The sequence below is a fragment of the Simochromis diagramma genome, unplaced genomic scaffold, assembly GCF_900408965.1.
Source record: "Simochromis diagramma unplaced genomic scaffold, fSimDia1.1 OVJJ01000766.1, whole genome shotgun sequence".
Lineage (NCBI taxonomy): Eukaryota > Metazoa > Chordata > Actinopteri > Cichliformes > Cichlidae > Simochromis > Simochromis diagramma.
In genome coordinates this window covers 104,857-122,499 of record NW_024386828.1, presented here as the reverse complement: position 1 = coordinate 122,499, position 17,643 = coordinate 104,857, and the positions used below count along the sequence as shown (strand labels likewise).

Here is a 17,643-nt window from a genome sequence, read left to right as displayed (position 1 = left end):
CAGTTCAGTGTTTAACACAATAGTGCCCTGCAGACTGTTCACAAAGCTGAGGGATCTGGGACTCAACAGCCATCTGTGTGCATGGGTGTTGGACTTCCTCACTGGCAGAACTCAGGTGGTGAGGGTGGGTAGATGCATCTCTAACAGCATCACCATCAACACAGGAGCACCTCAGGGATGTGTCCTCTCGCCACTGCTCTACTCCCTCTACACTTCAGACTGTGTGGCCACCCATGGCTCCAACACCATTGTGAAGTTTGCTGACGACACAGTGGTGTTGGGTGCCATCTCCAACAACGATGAGGCGGCCTACATGGATGAAGTGAAGAATCTGACATCATGGTGCCAGGACAACCACCTCCATCTGAACGTCAGCAAGACCAAGGAGCTGGTGGTGGACTTCAGAAGGGGTCAGCACAGAGACTACAAGCCCATTATCATCAATGGAGCTCCAGTGGAGAGGGTGCAGTCCTTCAAGTATCTTGGTGTCCACATCTCCTCAGACCTGACATGGTCTGCCCACATTCAGGTCCAGACCAAAAAGGCTAGGCAGCGCCTGTATCACCTACGACAACTGAGGAAGTTCAGGGTCTCTCCAAAGATCCTCAGGATTTTCTATACAGGCGCTGTGGAGAGCATCCTCACACAGAACATGACATCGTGGTTTGGGAACAGCTGTGTGAAGGACCAAAAAGCTCTCCAGAGAGTGATCCGTACAGCAGAACGCTACTGCAGGATTGCTCTCCCCCCACTTCAGGACACCTACACCAGGAGATGCCGGACTAGAGCAGCGCAGATACTGAAAGACCCGTCCCATCCTGGAACAAACTGTTCCAACTCCTGCAATCTGGTAGAAGGTTCCGCATCTTCCGGGCAAGGACAGAGAGACTCAAGAGGAGCTTCTATCCCCAAGCCACCCGGGCCCTAAACACACACACCCGCCCTCTCACATCATCTATAACTGACTGAGACAGGACTCTCTTCCAAACACTCTAAACCAAGGCACAATGTACATTCCAAATTCCTTTAATTTTAAATAAATTCCTTTAATTTTAAATATGTTAATATTGTCTATCCTGTAAAATAGTCAGAGGTCTATTCATATTAATGTACAGAATTCACCTGGTTGCTGCTACTACTGCACATTCACCCAATGTACATACTATATATATATATATATATATATATATATATATATATATATATATATATACACTCAACAAAAATATAAACGCAACACCTTTGTTACTGCTCCCATTCCCCATGGGATGGACGTAGAGACCTAAAATTCATCCCAGATACACAATATAACCATCCCTCCCAAACAGTGGTCACAAATCAGTCCAAATGTGTGGTAGTCGGCACATCTGCTATATTGAGATAATCCATCCCACCTCACAGGTGTGCCACATCAGGATGCTGATCTGACATCATGAGTAGTGCACAGGTGTACCTCAGACTGCCCACAACAAAAGGCCACCCTGGAATGTGGTATAAGTAAGGTGGAATTGAGCAGTGATTTATTATTATTTATTATTTGATATAGAAACAACAATGTCTTCACTAAACCTCTCGCCCTCTACTTCACGAGTAAATAGATACCTTCTCTTTAGAGCTCATGTTGTTAGGCTGCTCATTTACTGCATCTATATGGCAGAACAAGTCAACACCATGGCACATGTCTAATGCAAAAGTTCATACATGCACACAGTGACAGCTGTTCTTTCAGGCACATTGATAATATAGAAATAAGAGGAAATCGCCAATGGAGTCAATGGACATGACAACTGCATTTGTTCTCCCTGACCGAGAAACACAAGTGATTCCAAATGCTGGGCCAACAGCCCCCTGTTGGAACATAGAGGTACTGCAGGTTTGATAGCTGATTGTTAGTACGGACAGCGAACAAGAGAGGTGAAGAAGAGAGTGGATGTAGAGTGGGGTGGGTAGAGACCAGTTTTAGGGACGATTTGTGACAGAATGACAGCAGCAAGAGTGAATGAGAAGTTTTACAAGATCATATTGAGAGCTGTTATCATTCATGGTGTGCAGACGGTTGCCAAAACTTTATTACGAGTAAGCAGAACAAAGAAAAATTTGAAATGAGTACATCAGAGACAAAGTTACAGATACAAGGTTGAGATGTTTTGGACAAGTGCAGAGAAGGGATTTTTTTTTTTTTGAATGAATGCTTTATTGGCCATATGCAGGTTGGCCCGCAGAGGAATAGAACCTTACACACACAACAAAGACATCACATGGGAATACAAGTCGGAGATCGGCAGCGTTACAGAGAAAACACTGAAAAAGTACACAACAATGGGAAAGTACAAGAGGAAAAAAAGAGACCTCTACTGATGCTGGGCACCTATGGGAGGACAGCATGAGAACAGGAAACAAAAAAACTCCTCTGCACAGAGAGCACATAAATGTCCACATTACAACATTGGAGCATGTGACTAGCCACAGGGCTGGGTAGGGGGTGAGGAGGGATAGTGGACATACTGGATAAAGGATGTTGAAGATGGAGCTGCAAAACAGGAGGACAAGAAGAAAAGCGCATAGAAGACTCACGGGTGTAGTGAAGGAGTGAAGGATGCCGAGACAGGATGAGATGGAGTGAGACGATCTGCTGTGGCAAGAAACAAGATGAAAAGAGAAGTGTGACAGAGTGTCATCATGGCTGTTAGTGGACGAGATCCAAAGGAATAAAAAGAAAACAAAGGAGGAAATAGTTCAACTTCAGCTCTTGTTATGATCAAAGATGCTCCATTTTCAAACTGGCCCACTGTGGTCTTACGTTTGGAAATATCTGACTTAAATGTACGTTGGACTTGTTTCTCTAACATGATCACATGATCACACATCTAACCAGCATAAAAACTGCTACAGCAGATAAACTGCGACTACTCAGAAACTTAGACTTTCTGGCAGAGAACAAAGAAACATTTTCTTCTTCACATAAATCACGAGCATGAAAAAGATAGAAGTATAAGAAACCTTCAAAAAAAAGCAGCTTGGTTCCTTCACGTTCGTGTGGAATTACAGACCAGGGGAATTTTTAGTCTTGAAATCATGTATGACTCATGCGTCTGGCTGTGATGATGTCTCCAGCTCAAAAGCCTTTAATGGTAAAATGAGACATGAGCTTTATTGTCTGATTTTGGTGCTTGCTGAATAGATATGAGACACAGCTGCAACCACAACAGAAAAGCTCAATCCTAAGGCCTCCACCACACAGCCATAGGGACTGGGTGGAGACTGCTTGTAAACCACCAGTCTATATGGAAAAGTGAGCATTCCCAGACTAGTTAGGCATGGTTGATGGAGTCTGCTTGCTGTTTGTAGGTGAAATTAGCTGTAAAGTTGATTCCACACTGAACGCCTCCTTTGTGATTGATTTGGAAATCCTCACCTTGGAAATAAAAGTCTCACATTGTAAAAATGTGTTGATATAACTTTTGCTTCAATAAGGAGAGATCATTAGAAGTAATTAAACATAATGAAAGACGACTGGACTCGAGTAATGATGTCGGTATTGATTCTTACAGCGTGGGAGAGTGGGAATGATGGAAAGAATATACTAACAGAGAAACGCCTGGGGAAGCAGACCGATGAGAGAACATGATCTCCTTCTAACCTTCTGTACTGAACACATGCATAAACGTTATTTAGGAGGTGAATGCTTTTCAAGTTTCATTAAAAAACAAATCAGCATCTTCCATACAAAATCCAGCAACCATAGCATCTGTTAGCTACTTTAACAATTGCAGGAAGGTTTTTAGTGCAGACCTGTTTCACGGAGTGATATCAAGCAATCGGATGTAATGGATTTTCCAAGTAATGACTCATGACTAACCAGCACAAAATCTGGAAATACTCGGATATTTGGCCTTCCTGGCAGAACAAAGAAACATCATTAAAAATGGTGACATGCCATTAGTGAGAGGAAATTATTGGCACGGCTTTTAGCTTTACCAGCAACAATGTTTTGAGGATAAATTCACTGGAAGAGAAAAGCGGAAAATGCAAACATTTGTCTTCTCATTTCTCAGCACAAATGCTCTGAAGAATAACATCCGGCGCCTTCTTTTGTTTCTGATTGGATGTGATGGACAAAAGCAGTGTTTGTTATTTTCATTCTAATGTGGACTATCACTGGCCGTCCATCTGTGCCAATAGATCCACCTTTGTGCTCATTAACCATTCGAAATGTGATCACGGTGCACCATGTTACAAAGTCAGCAGCACACTAAAGTTAGGCTAGGTTAGAGTGCAGTTGTTTTTCCATAAGCTCTGCTTTTCACAGATCACACAATTGTTCTTGGCTCATGAACCATAACATCACGAAGGATCACATATCCATCACCTTCTGATGGGGAGACAGAGGATGGAAAAGTAACATCAGAGATTTTGGGAAACAAATCATTCAGGCAACCCGACCACCAGCAGCAGTTTCAGCAGGACTCAACAAGCCTAAGAATCCTTGCACAGAAGCAGCTCAGCCATAGTGATGAGTGAAAGCTGTGTTTTATGTGGTTCATAAATGTGCTGAATGAATGTGTGTGTGAATGAGGCTTGTAGTGGACGGTCTTTTGAGGGCTCAATTAGGTACAAAGACAGAGAAGATTCATGGATGTAGTGAAGGAGGACATGTAGATGGTTGGTGTGACAGAGGAAGATGCTAAGGACCCGGTGAGATTACTAATCTTACTTTGTTACGCTTTGCTAGGAAGGGGGAATTTTTGCTAGGAAGTCAGCTATTAAATAGACGATTATTCACATCTCTGCGCCAAATTTGCCTGTGATTCATTGTGTTTCCCCTTGGTTAAAAAAGGCTGCAGATTCCAAGATGTATTCTTCAGCACATTTTTTACCATATAAAGTAATCCAATGGGCCGTTTGATAGGCCAGCTCTGGGCTCTGTGCCTCATCACCCCCTGACACTGAATTATTGTTTCTACACAAAAAGCACACATTAAATCTGAAAAGGACTTTCACTCTCAGATATTCTGTGAGAATAGAGGAGACACCAGGTCCAGAGCTGGCTCGATCCATGCAGGACGTTTGCATTAACAAGGACCAACAAGCTGCGGAGACACACAGCTGGCTAATAAAACTGCAAAGAGCCTGAGATCAATCTATTTTACAGGAGTATCAAACATCAGACATCTCTATGAAGGTGAGCTGCCAGGTGAGGTGAGCTGTTCTACTGAAAGTGCTTTCAGCAGAATACCAGCACCTTTGGTGAACTGCAGCCATGCTGGCAACTGTGACATCCTGATAGTTTTGATGTGCAAGCAGCTCTGAAGCAGTGCTGAGTTAGCAAATAATGGCACAGCTCCTGTGATGAAGTGATAAAAATGTGCAGCCGCACTCTTGAAAGAGACAACATCAGTCTGAACCTGACACAGTGCATCGATCACTGATTACAGCCCGCAGTCTACGATCAGGAGACAAAGACTCATTCTCACATATTTGCATCGTGGTTTGAGGGGTTTTGTGTTGCATTTGAGTTTCAGGCTTTTCCGATTCTCTGTTGCAAATTTGTGTAACATTGAACTTTAGTTTCAGGTTTATTATTTTAATTCTTGTTCCTGATTAGTTTTAAATGGAGTTTGGGTGCAGAGGAGTGATAGTGGATAGAGAAGATTCATGGATGCTGTGAAGAAGAACACACAGTGTGACAGAGGACGATGGCAGGGATAACCAAAAAGAAGAAAGAGAAGAAGAGCCAGCATCTTCACTTCCTGACTCTGAGTCGACCTCCTTTTAGCCCATCTCCCCAGTTCATGACATAGGCCGTCATCTCTCCTTGCCCATTGCCGGCATGCCACAACCTCTCCACCATCTTAGCCTGGGCCTGAACGTGTGGAGGCCTGCTGTTCCCGAGCCCATTGGTGCCGACTCAGCATCTGTTGCTGTGCAGCGTTAGCACGAGATAAGCACAGGGCCTGCTTCTCTGCTCCGCCCCGACATCCCGCTGCTCTTTGAAGCATCAGCAGTCAGGGCCTCTGAACTTTTACATGTTTAAACTTTTGAATTCCGGTTTGTTTTTTGTTTTATCCTGTTTGAATTCACTGTTTCTTCTAGTGTTTTTAGTTCCCTCTGTGACTAAGTACTTTGACCATGAGGTATCATGTCTTCTCCAGTGTTAGATGTTTATTTCCTGTTCCACTTAAGAGGTTAGTCTTCTTTCATGTCTTACGTTAGTTTTTCCTCGTTCCTTACGATCTTCTGCTCCTGATTTTGATCTGTGTGTAATTATTCCACCTCCAGTCATTCCCTAATTAGTCCTTGGTGTTTATATATGTCCCACTGTTCACTTTCTATGATCTGTTGCTGTGTGTGTTTAATCCTTGCACATCTTTGTGGGTTTCCATCTGAAATGGCTCTTGACACTAAATTCAATCAAAAACTAACAATTATCCAACAAAAAACAAACAAAAATAAAAAACATTTATGGTCCAGTTGATTTTTATCCATTAAAGAAAATTTCAAAAATCACTTCCCTTCAGTTTTCTTCACAAATCACATTTGGATGAGCTCTTGGTTATCACGTGACCAGATGCGTTTGGCACATATTTATTCAAACCATGTTCAAAGAGTAAAGGCAGGACAGAACAAACACACAACAAAGCAAAACAGGACCACGTTCACATATTTACACACACTTTGACATTTGAGGTGTCAGAAAAAGACACATCCTGCACAAACAAGTTTTTAACACATTTAGAACAGGAGATGATTACGGCAGGAAGCTGTGGTCACTGTGACGCTAACAAAAAGTAGAAAGCATGCGGCACCCCCCAGGTTTATCAGCCTGTCTGTCAGTGCACCAGCAGCATGGAGATAGCAACACTGTGTGCTGTTATTGGTGAGTAAAAGTGTGTTGGAGCGCTCTCATTTAGTGCAAAAGCACTAACTGTCTTCTTCTTTATGAGCAGAATCTATATGTATGTTATATATGTTTTATGTTATATGTTATGTATATTACATGTTATATTAAATATTATATTTTTCAATGGCTCATAAATGTTACTCTTCATATCATAGATTTTCAGTTATCTTGTTGTTACAACCAGAATTTATCAATTAAAGATGCACTCATTTTTGTCTTGAAGCTGCCATGTAATTACAAGGTTGTTATAAGTAACAGCAAATGATTGTTGTATTGTTTAGTAACGGCTCAGTAACTTACTGCATGTAACTACTAAGTAATTGCCAGAATTACAAAGTGTATTTTAATTTGTGCGTTTAGGTTTTTCTTGACCGCTCATTTTAGTTTCGGAGCTGATTGCTTGTCTCAGTTTAGATTTGATCACATTAAGTATTATTATTTCAAAGGTTGTGTGGGTAAGTATTTGTCAGGGTCAAAAATTTTAAAGTTCAGAAAAACAATTACAATACAAAACTGTGATTTTTGAATGCAGGCGAGTCACAGTCATGTACACGAATAATCTCAGTAAACCTGCACGTCAAAGCCTGTTTAGGCTGGTTGCCATGGCAAATTTGTCCAAAAAAGCTTAAGTTTAAAAACATTTCATGTGTATTTTTCTAAATTTTAAAATTATTTTTTTAAGCACACAATATCATTCTGTTGGTTTCTTTGTTTTGGTCAAGTTTAATTTCCTTTTTTCAAAATTTCTGTTACCTTTTTTTTTTTTCCCCATATTTAATTTCATTTGTTGTTGTTGTTTCTTTTGGGACAAAATGTAAAAAAAACTCACAACTAATAAAAATCAAAAGTCAGAATTTTATTGTTAAAGGTCAAGGGCAGTCTGTCTTTGCTATTGTGTGTTCCCACTAACGGCATTTAGTGTGATGTGTTGCTCCTCTATCTGAGATCGTGGGTGGCACATAAAGCTTCGATTGCATCCAGTCTACGTTTGCTACTGTAGCTCGCTGCAGCCGCTAACCGCATCGCATTGTAAACAGGTAGCCATTCTGCCTTAGGCCGGGGTTTCATTACAGCCACATGCTAAACAGACACATTTTAATCCAAATAACATCCGTAGTGAAACAGCATCTAAAGCAGGCGTCTATGCATCGCCCAGCTTTCATGGTTGCTCCTTTCTGCAAGCGCATTAACAACATAAACTTAAGTTTGCCATCATTTCTCTTTTTGTTTTGCAGCTTCACTCAGAATCATTCCTAACAGATCCCAGTTCTTCCAGTATGAGTCCGTCTCCATGAGCTGTGGGGGGCAGGAAAACTCTTCAGAGTGGAGAGTTAAGAGGAGCACGTCCTTATACACAAACACCACATGTCCCTCATCCCCAAATGGAACAAATGTATCTCACTGCAAAATCAGTGACCTTTATCCAACAGACAGTGGAGTTTACTGGTGTGAGTCTGCAACGGGAGAGTGTTTTGATGCCATCAACATCACTGTCACAGGTGAGCTTTGATCAACAAATCATGAGTTGTAGCCATTAGTGACTCAAAGCACCTGAAAAGCTTCTACACGTTTACAGATAACATGAACATATCATGAAGAACCAGCTCTTTTTGTGCCAAGTAAACAGGATGTTTTAATTCACCACAAAAACCACAACATTCACCATCTGAAGTTTGATCGTGTCCCACTGTAATCATATACATTTTTATTTAACTCATGAACTATTCTACACAGGCCTCAACTGACTCCAGTTATTTGTTCGAATGAAAGTCCTGTTATCTGCCAGCAAACATTCTGCCAGCAAGCAGATAACCACTTCAGTCTCAGCTAAAAACAAAGCAAAATTTAAAAATGACACTAAGCAAAAGAAAAGCTTTTAAATAGAATTGCATCAGAAACATAACCCGATGCTGCAAGGGGAGTCTGAACTAAACGTTTTATGTTTCAGCTGGTTCTGTGATCCTGGAAGGTCCTGCCCATCCTGTGATGGAGGGAGACACTGTAACTCTGCACTGTAGACACAATGCAGACTCCTCCTCCAATTTCACTTCTACTTTCTATAAAAATGATGATCTCATTGGGAGCAGCTCTACAGGAAACCTGACCATCTACAGGGTTTCCAAATCACATGAAGGATTCTACAAGTGTAACATCACTGGAGTTGGAGAATCACCAGACAGCTCGCTGGTGGTTGTTTCTCCAGGTGAGCAGAAAACATAAAGAGTTATAACATCTTACTGTGAGCATGATGGATTCATACTAGAAGCCAGATATGGTTGTTTTACATGACAAAGTTCTACTTTTGTGCTTCTATGCTATTGTGCATTTTTGTGCAACCACCAAAATATGGTTATTTTTCCAATTTTACCCAGTAAGTATTGATCAAATCTGAACATAAGTGCATCCAGACACCTTACCCACACAACATTAGTTTAGTTTGGTTAAAAAGTGTAAAGGAAGGACTTTTCCTTCTTCAACTGTTCATTCAGTTCCAAAATATACACAAGTTTTAAAGACCCGAATCCCCCTTTTTATGTTTGTCTTTATAAAAAAATTGTTAGTCAGCAATCTTTAAGAAAACTGCTGACTGAGTTCAAATGATGGATTTGTATCAACCACCAACCACTTGAATGTTTTTCTATAGAAACTGTTTACTTTAAAGGACTGTTACAACATCATGAGAAGTGCACTTGTTTGATGTCCTAACTGAAGGGTAGATCCTGTGTGCTGTCAGCCAAGCTTAGCACAAAAAACCCTGCTGGACATTTATACAAAGGCCTGTGGGTCTGCATTTAGGCCAATGTGTGGTATTTTTGTTTTGAAGCAGGGAGTCCTGACTCGTCGTCTGATTCTTCCCCCCGAGTGATTCTTCCTGTGGTGGGTGTCTGCCTCATGCTGATTTTGCTGATGCTGCTCTGCCTCTGGAGGAGCCACAAAGGTCAGCATGTTTTGATGTAAATAAAAAAAAAGAAATGACATTTTACATCCTGTTGCTACAATGTCACTTTCACCGTGTGTAGAATTCCTTTCTCTTGGTCGCGGTTAAAAAAATCATCCCCCAAGAATAAAACTAAAATCTGCTGCACTCACACGAGAGTCCGGTCCTACCTCCTCCTACTCTGTTCATTTCATGAAGGCAATACTACAGATACATCCAGGTCATTTCAATCAAACCTTCTTAATCCTGTAACCCTGACACTTTTAGAGCAGTCAGCCTTTGATTTCTCCAAACATTCCTGTGACTGTTTGGATTGTTTGACTGTAGAGAGACATTTAATGATTCGTCATCTGCATAAGTGTGGTGGCTAATACTATGAATACATGAACAATCTGCTCGAGATAGCATTTCTGTAGAAAACAGCGGGACAAAGATAGAGCCATGACGGATACTGTGAACAAAATCTGGAACAGAGGACGCAGGGGTGAGCAATTCATTTTCCAAATGGACACAAACTGGTGGTGATAAGAGTTGGGATCGCAGCACATGGTCACTCCTCCTTCAGCCTTGTTCTGTTGGCGTTTTCTTCCTGTTGAAAGGGAGTTTTTTTTTCTTGCCACAGTTGCAAGTGTTTACTGATAGTGGGACTCATTTAACTGTTGAATAGTGTAGACTCGTCTTTACCTTACGACATGAAGTGCCTTTATGTGCCTTGTTTTTGATGCTATAAAAATAAACCTTAATTTAACTGAAAATGACAGGGAAAAGTGGAAGGAAATGGACAGATTGTGGCCACCGTTCTCTAGATGAACTACTGTGATAGATCCTCTAATCTCAGCCCAGATTTCCCCATTGTGCAGGAGATCAGAATAACTGTCACGGTAGCGTTGTCCCTCATGCTGTGTGGACCTCCCTGTGGCTCTCTGCGAGTTTTAGTTTGTTGTTTCCCAGTTTAGTTTGTATGTTTTTTCCTGCCAGCCAATAAAGCTGTGACTTTGAGTTAACACCTTGAGTCTGGGCGCCTGCATTTTTACCACATCGCCTGCCTGCCACACAGCAATTTATGACAATAACCAAATGTCTCAAAAGTAGCTTTCAAATCTAGAGGCACTGAAACTGAGCGGTCACCTTTGTCACCTGATAAAAAGTAGTTAATAAGAAACCACTAATGCTGTGCAACACATGAAATCAATAAGATATCCATCAGGAAGTCAAGGCTAGTCAGGTTCTCTGTTGAACATCTACTGTTTCCATCAGTGTGGACACACACATATGCAGTTTCACTTTACTCAAAAGCTTCTTTAATGAATTTGGTGATGTTACATTGAACGACTTGTTAATAGTGAGTTTCTCTGCATTACGCATTTGTGGTTGAAGTGATGATGCATTCACTGCTCACTTCTCTATTCATTGTAACTCTTAAAGCTTTGTTTCTTTCATCAATGATGTTTGACTGCATTTATGTGCCTACAATACTGAACTGTTGAAAAGGTTAACTCATGCATCATAAAACTGCATTTTAAGCATAGTTATGGCCTTTATGAGGAAGTAGCAAACAAAAGTCTGACTCTAGCTACGCATTCATGACCTACAGGCACGCCAAAGCTATTATTATTGTGGTTGTGCATCATTGCGGTATTGTGTGCAAGAATTCTAAAATGAACGTAGCCACACAATATTTACACTGCCACTTAGTTTTAACCAGTTAATACAAAACCAACACTAATAAAGTAAACTGAACAAAAAGTGGAATAAACCTACAGAAACATAGAATACTAATAAAAATATCTAACTAATGTCAGGTGATATCTGTAAATAATACTTGTATCTCTTAAATGGTGTAAGTGAGAAGGTTTACATGAAAAAAGAAGAAATTATGTTCGGAAAAACTGAAAAAGGATCTATACATAAAGTTACTGTTGTTGGCCAAACACTGTCATTAGTTTCATGTTGTTCTTTGTACAGTTGTAAATCACCTGAATGGTTTCAGAGGTGGAACATTTACTCTCTGCAGATTGTTTTATTTTGAAAAAAATGATTCCCTGTGCTTTTCCTGTGGCCTACTCATCTTGATCCTGCAACGTCTGTTTCAGAGCTCAGCAGAGAAGATTCAGAATCACACTTTGGCACATTCAAGCAGCGCCTTTAAATATTATCTGAGCCTAAATATAACACAGCAGGTTTATTGCTGGAGAGTCTAGTTCAAAAGTCATGAACAAACTGTGTCACGCAACAACTATCTGCATTCTTCACTGGGAGACACTATTGTGCCGTAGTTTCTGAAACAATAGGAGTTCTTTATGACTCTGTTATTTATAGTTCATTCCTTTTCATGAGCAATCAGAGGGTTTCCTTTTCGTCACCAAAAGGGATGAACTAGGAATGAAGAGGGAACTCCTTCCTTGTTCACCAAACAAAGTAAACACTGAACAAACAGCGACAGCTCGTTCCACTGGTCTTAGTAGATCTGTGCTCTCTTCCAGTCTAATCTTTCCCTGCCACAGTGATTTTTTTTTAACCGTAAGTGTCAAAAGAATCCTGTTCACTTATTTTCAGCAGTTCAGTTTTCTGGATTTGCATGTTTGAATCCGACTGTTCTGCGAACCCATGAAAATTTGCAGATAAAGTGAACACAGCTGGAAACTGTGAGGAAACAGAACAATAACACAAGTAACTATAACTACACTGTAACACGTATTTTAATCATGAATGGCTCCTAAACATGTTAGCAATGAATAAGTTGGTCATAAAATCATTGAGGTCAGGTGATAACTGTGGATGTGTCACTGGGAGTGGGACTGATACCGTCTCAGTGTGTTAATGATAAAGGTGAGAGGTCATCCCTTCTTGTTTGTCGTCTTTACCTTACAATATAAAGCACCTTGAGATATAGATCTATCTATTCATCTATATCAAGGTGCTTTATGTTGTAAGGCAAAGCCCATGCAAAACAGTTCTGCAAAAACTGGTCATAAACTCACTGAGGTCAGGTGATCACTCCCAGTGGATCTGTCACTGGGAATGTTAGTCATCCCATGTGACACAGTTTCATAATCATGGTTTACGTAACACGTCTGATGTCAGCATCAGACGTGTTGCTTCACTGTGCAGGGTAAACCCTACAAACAAACACAGGTAACACTTTAATGATGGGTGTTTGTTGGTGTTGACGGAGATCTGTTGCTGTTCTCACGTCACTGCTTTGTTTTCTTCGCATGTTCATTCTCCAAAAATGTGACTCAGATTCTCAAATTCATTGTTTGCTTTGTTTCCAACAGCAGTTCTGTTTTTTTCCACATTATTACTAAAACGCACTTATGTGGATTTGAGTCCAGCTGTTGTGTAACACGTGAATGTTCTGTATTGCAGATAAAGTGAAGCCTGCTGTCTCGTACACTGACATTACCGCCACACAGGAAGTGAAACCTCGTACGTTCAGAGGTAAGAACATAAAAACTCACTCACATACTCACAGTTCTCTCTTTTATTGCAGGCTTCTGTGTCTGACTGAATTTAAAGGCCTCTGTGATATAAAACTGTAAATAATGAGGATAAAAACAACCAGAGTTCACATGAGATTTTAAACTAAAGGACAAGCTGCACTAAACTTTAGTTCTCACTGCATAAACACTGTAAACTCACTCTGTCATTTCCTCCACTATGTACTGAAGACTGTGTGAAGTCATGTGCATGTTGTTGTTATCTGCCTAGAAACAGAAGACCTCTGCACTGTCACTGGTTAACTATCACCATAGTTACAAACATAATGCTTTAGCACGTGCTCCAGACTCCGCCCTCTAGTTTTACTGTCAGTCAGCTCCTGCTGTTTCACTCAGAGACGCCCAATTGTATTTATTGTGATAAAACTGACATGCTCAGAGTTTCTGCACAGAGCTTTTATACTGAAGGAGTCGGCTGCCTTTTCTTTTACTATGATGTAAACACAGACTGGAGAGGTGCTGTTTTATAGGCAGCTACAAATGTTATGTAACACTTCAGGCTTTTGTTTATGCTGTTGAAGAACTAACATCCTGTGGGTTAAAAAAAAAAGTATGCAGACTGAGCGTGGGAACCAAAAACACAATAGTTATATAATATATGGAAAATATGTAAGTATATTTATAAACAAACAAACAAACAAACATGGTGTTTCCCTTATTGTTCACAATCTCATAAATGAAAATAAATGGCCTACAATCCTTCATATCCAAAGCCTGATGCTGTGTGTGGTGTTTCTCTTCTGTTATTGTCAAGAAAAGACACATTTCATAAAAATAGTTACCATCAGCAAATCTTAGAGACACTGTCCTGCTGCCAGCAAAGGTTTGCATGAATAAAAAATGTAATTAACAGTCTTTAGTAAAAATATTTTGCCCGTCCTGTTTTATTGCAGGTCAAATATCAAGTTTACTGTGACATTTTCAGGGATTTTCACTTTGTGTCTGAACAGAATAAAATAGCTGCATCTTCACAAACTGAATCCTAATGTTACTGCTCATTCAGTGTCATCATTCTGCATTACTTGAAATGTATAAAACAGTGAGAACACACACTGTCCACACTCAGTTAACATGTGACAACTTAAAAATATATTATTTTTCCACAATGGGCACACTCCTGTCCGTGCTACCATGGTGACCAGGACAAACCCAGTAACCAACTTAAACCACTGACATGGTGTTGTCATCAAACATGAAGGTAAATAAAACCCCAATGAGCTCAGCAATAGATCTGAAACAAAAGGGTGGGACAATGTTACATGACAGGCCCTGCAAAACATACATTAGGCATTTACTGCTCCACATTACCTAACCAGACACGCCCACTGCAGACAAACACAACTAAGCTCTCTAAGGTAAAACCACACAGAGGCTAACACAACATCCTCCTCGCCTTTTTCGAGCCATAAACTTTATGTTTTAACATTTTATTTTCGGTAGCACAAGAATTGTTGCTTCGGTGATCAGATGTGTTTGAGCAATAAAAAAATAAAACTGTTAATGATTAAGTTCAAAACATGTGAAGCACAAGATTTCTGGATCATTTTCTACAGGTTCCCAGCACCAACAGTTACAGTTACAATCCTATTCTTACATTCAATACAAAAATCTAAACACCATATTTTGACTTTAAATTGTTATCAATGGTAAATTGTACCTTTAGAAAAATCTATCACTGCAGATATTTTTATCTGCAGAAACAGGTAACATCCTGATATTAATGAGAAAAACCTGAGCCCTGGATTTTAATACACATCTGGTCTTTGAGAGCAGCGGTTGAGATGTGTAAGGCACATGTAGCCCTTTTCCTACGCGACTGGACGGGGCTCAAATCTACTCAGTTTCAGTGGTTTTCCATTACAACTAAGTAGCACCTAATCCACAACGGGTCTTTATAGCTGAAAACCCAGTGATGTCATTGTGACACAAACAACACGACAATCGAGGATGTTGTTCTTTTTTTTCATGAGAGAAAATGAATTTGCTCCAATTATAAGTTTTCACAGTTTCTTATCAAATGGTAAGAATTTAAAATTAGTTTCACATGGTGCCATAAACCTCGGTCTCTCTGGCTCAGAGACAAAGGCTGCCACAGCCCGGCAGTAAACCCTTTTTATTGTGGGTCACAGAAACTGAATATTAGCAACATCTGATGCCTGATATCAGCTCATGTTTCTTCTTCTGCACCTCTCTGGACATCAGCCTTATATGGTATACTTTCTGCTCCGTCTGTGCCTTTTTGTCAGACACGAGGACTACTGTGTTGTCTAAAATGTCTATGCTAATCGGTGGCATGCAATCTGTTGACGTTGACGTTTTCAGATCAACTCACATTGTAAATATTCACATTACTGGGAAACTGCCTTTATCCAGCTGCCGGTAAAAGTTCAACCAGTTAGAGTTATTGGTGCTGGCTGTTACACTCATTGTCACACTGATATTCAATGAACTCCAGCTGCAGTTGATACGGAGCATTATCAGGGTCGATGGAGTAAGGGGAAGAAGAAAAAATCAAAACGTGTCTTTTTCAATAGATGTAATATCCTGAAACTGTTCAATAAACTCCACAATACACAGTCCCATAGCTGTCACATTCCACGTCACTTGTGCAGTAATGATGTCCTGTGGAAAACTTTCTAGCACCTCATGCAGTGCTGGAAAAGCTGCAGCTTAGTTTCGAAGGCTCTGATGTGCACATAGAGCTGGTTTACCACCACATCCTTCCTTTTGTGCAATGGTTGTCCTATTTCAGCCACAAACTGCCCAATTTTCTTCCTCAGAGGACAAAAAACCCCAAATCCCCGTAGTGCAGATCTCCTACTGATCATTCTTGTGACATATTACATCTCCATACTCATCTTGATGGTCGAGCAGGGACTGCTGAAACTGGCTGTGGTACAGGACTTTGGAACAAACTGACTGAATGGTCTGAACAGAGAACAGAACTTGCTGGTGAATCATACGGTGAAGTTTAATAAGGTTGCCTCCTTCTTCCTTTTGGTCCATATTGAGATGAAAGCCTCACACAGATGCTTTAGACACAAACAAACACTGCATTGTTGTCTAGAAGCAGAGAACATTGCCGCCTCCATGTAAAAGACTTCACACAGAGAAGCAGAAATCCCCCACCACATCCGTGTCATCACTTTTAACACCTTTGAGAGATGAGACTGACGCCAACCTTTCAGTATTAAATTAATTAAAAGGGAAAAAATGCTTTCACTGCTTTTAGTTTGAACATTTTCTGAACCTGTCCTCTCTCCACAGATATGAACTCTGAGGCGTCCTTCTACTCAACACTCAGTCTGGCAAACATGTGCCAGGAAACACCTAAAGACTCCAGATTAAGTGTTTAAACTTTTTATTTATTTATTCTTTGTATTAACGTGAAGAAATGTTTGTGGAGATTTCAAAGAATTTTCTTCAGCAGCTAAAATTTCTTGACATTTCTTAAAATTTGCACAAATCTGTCATTTTGTCACTTTCGGTCAGTTCATATCTCTTTGCAGTTGGGTTGTATATGAAATGATTGTTGTGAGTCTTTGTTGGAGGTGTGTTTACTTCAGTCATGTTACATTTTCATTTTTTTTATTGTTAAGAGTTTGTCTTTGTAGTGTCTTTGTCTTTCTTTGTCATTTTTTCCAGTGGTTTTGTAGATATCACTCTTATTTCTGTTTGTTACTTTGAAGCAACCACAAAGAGCTTGAGTAACTTTGAAGTTTTTTTGTAGTCCTAGTGGTTTTTTTGTTGGTTTGTTTTTTTGCTTTTTAAATGTTTCTGTCGAACATGTGATGTAATTTAGCAACATTGTACCAACTTTTTTCGATTTAAAGTTTTCTTTTTCTGATTTTATCTTTTTGTAGTCCGTTTCTCTTTAGAGTAGCTGTTCATTGCTTTGCAGCTTAGGGCGTTTGCATCTCTTCATCGTCTTTTTTGTGTGTTCTTTAATACACTGAACACAACTTCTGGCTCAGAAGTTTTGCTGTAAGAAAACTTTCAGTTACCCAAAAGCAAAAATGTGAATGCCTTGATTTGGAAATCAGTGCTTGTAATAGGCCTTGAACTTTCTGTTGCTACATTCAATGATTTTGTCTTGTTATGATAATAATGTGATCTTAACGAACAATAAAACCACCAAACCCAAGATATAGCGCAAAACCTTTTTGTTGTTTTCACAGAAGGAAGAACAGTCCATATCTTTGTTATCGATATCTCTCTGGGACTCTCCCTGTTAGGCCAGAGTCTGGCTGTATCTTGTCTTTGAGCGGCTTTCTCTGTCTTTTTCTCAAGTAAAAGTCTTACTA

General features: G+C 40.1%; 1 protein-coding gene across 5 annotated transcripts; it reads left to right on the top strand.

Annotated features, from left to right (window-relative positions):
• Nucleotides 1-5,542: 5,542 nt before the first annotated feature.
• LOC120730809 (low affinity immunoglobulin gamma Fc region receptor II-like) lies at nucleotides 5,543-17,483 on the top strand. 5 transcript variants are annotated; one of them, XR_005695207.1, is made up of 6 exons: nucleotides 5,545-6,877; nucleotides 8,137-8,400; nucleotides 8,850-9,104; nucleotides 9,726-9,839; nucleotides 12,461-13,280; nucleotides 16,607-16,659. XR_005695207.1 is itself a non-coding variant. In XM_040027323.1 (6 exons), exons 1-6 carry the CDS (start codon nucleotides 6,847-6,849, stop codon nucleotides 16,693-16,695), a joined length of 825 nt encoding a protein of 274 aa, XP_039883257.1. In that variant the 5' UTR covers nucleotides 5,549-6,846; the 3' UTR covers nucleotides 16,696-17,483. The 5 variants fall into 5 exon arrangements, 4 of the variants coding, with proteins under 4 accessions (XP_039883256.1, XP_039883255.1, XP_039883258.1 ...); XM_040027323.1 differs by having other exon boundaries at nucleotides 5,549-6,877; nucleotides 13,209-13,280; nucleotides 16,607-17,483; XM_040027322.1 differs by lacking the exon at nucleotides 16,607-16,659 and having other exon boundaries at nucleotides 5,543-6,877; nucleotides 9,729-9,839; nucleotides 13,209-14,537.
• Nucleotides 17,484-17,643: the final 160 nt, after the last annotated feature.

Bases quoted from the DNA above. Each gene is read 5' to 3' on its own strand.
- LOC120730809 (XM_040027321.1), top strand. From the start codon at position 6,847: ATGGAGATAGCAACACTGTGTGCTGTTATTG. The intron at 8,401-8,849 runs GTGAGCTTTGAT...TTTATGTTTCAG, and splicing joins CATCAACATCACTGTCACAG to CTGGTTCTGTGATCCTGGAA. The intron at 9,840-13,208 runs GTCAGCATGTTT...TCTGTATTGCAG, and splicing joins CCTCTGGAGGAGCCACAAAG to ATAAAGTGAAGCCTGCTGTC.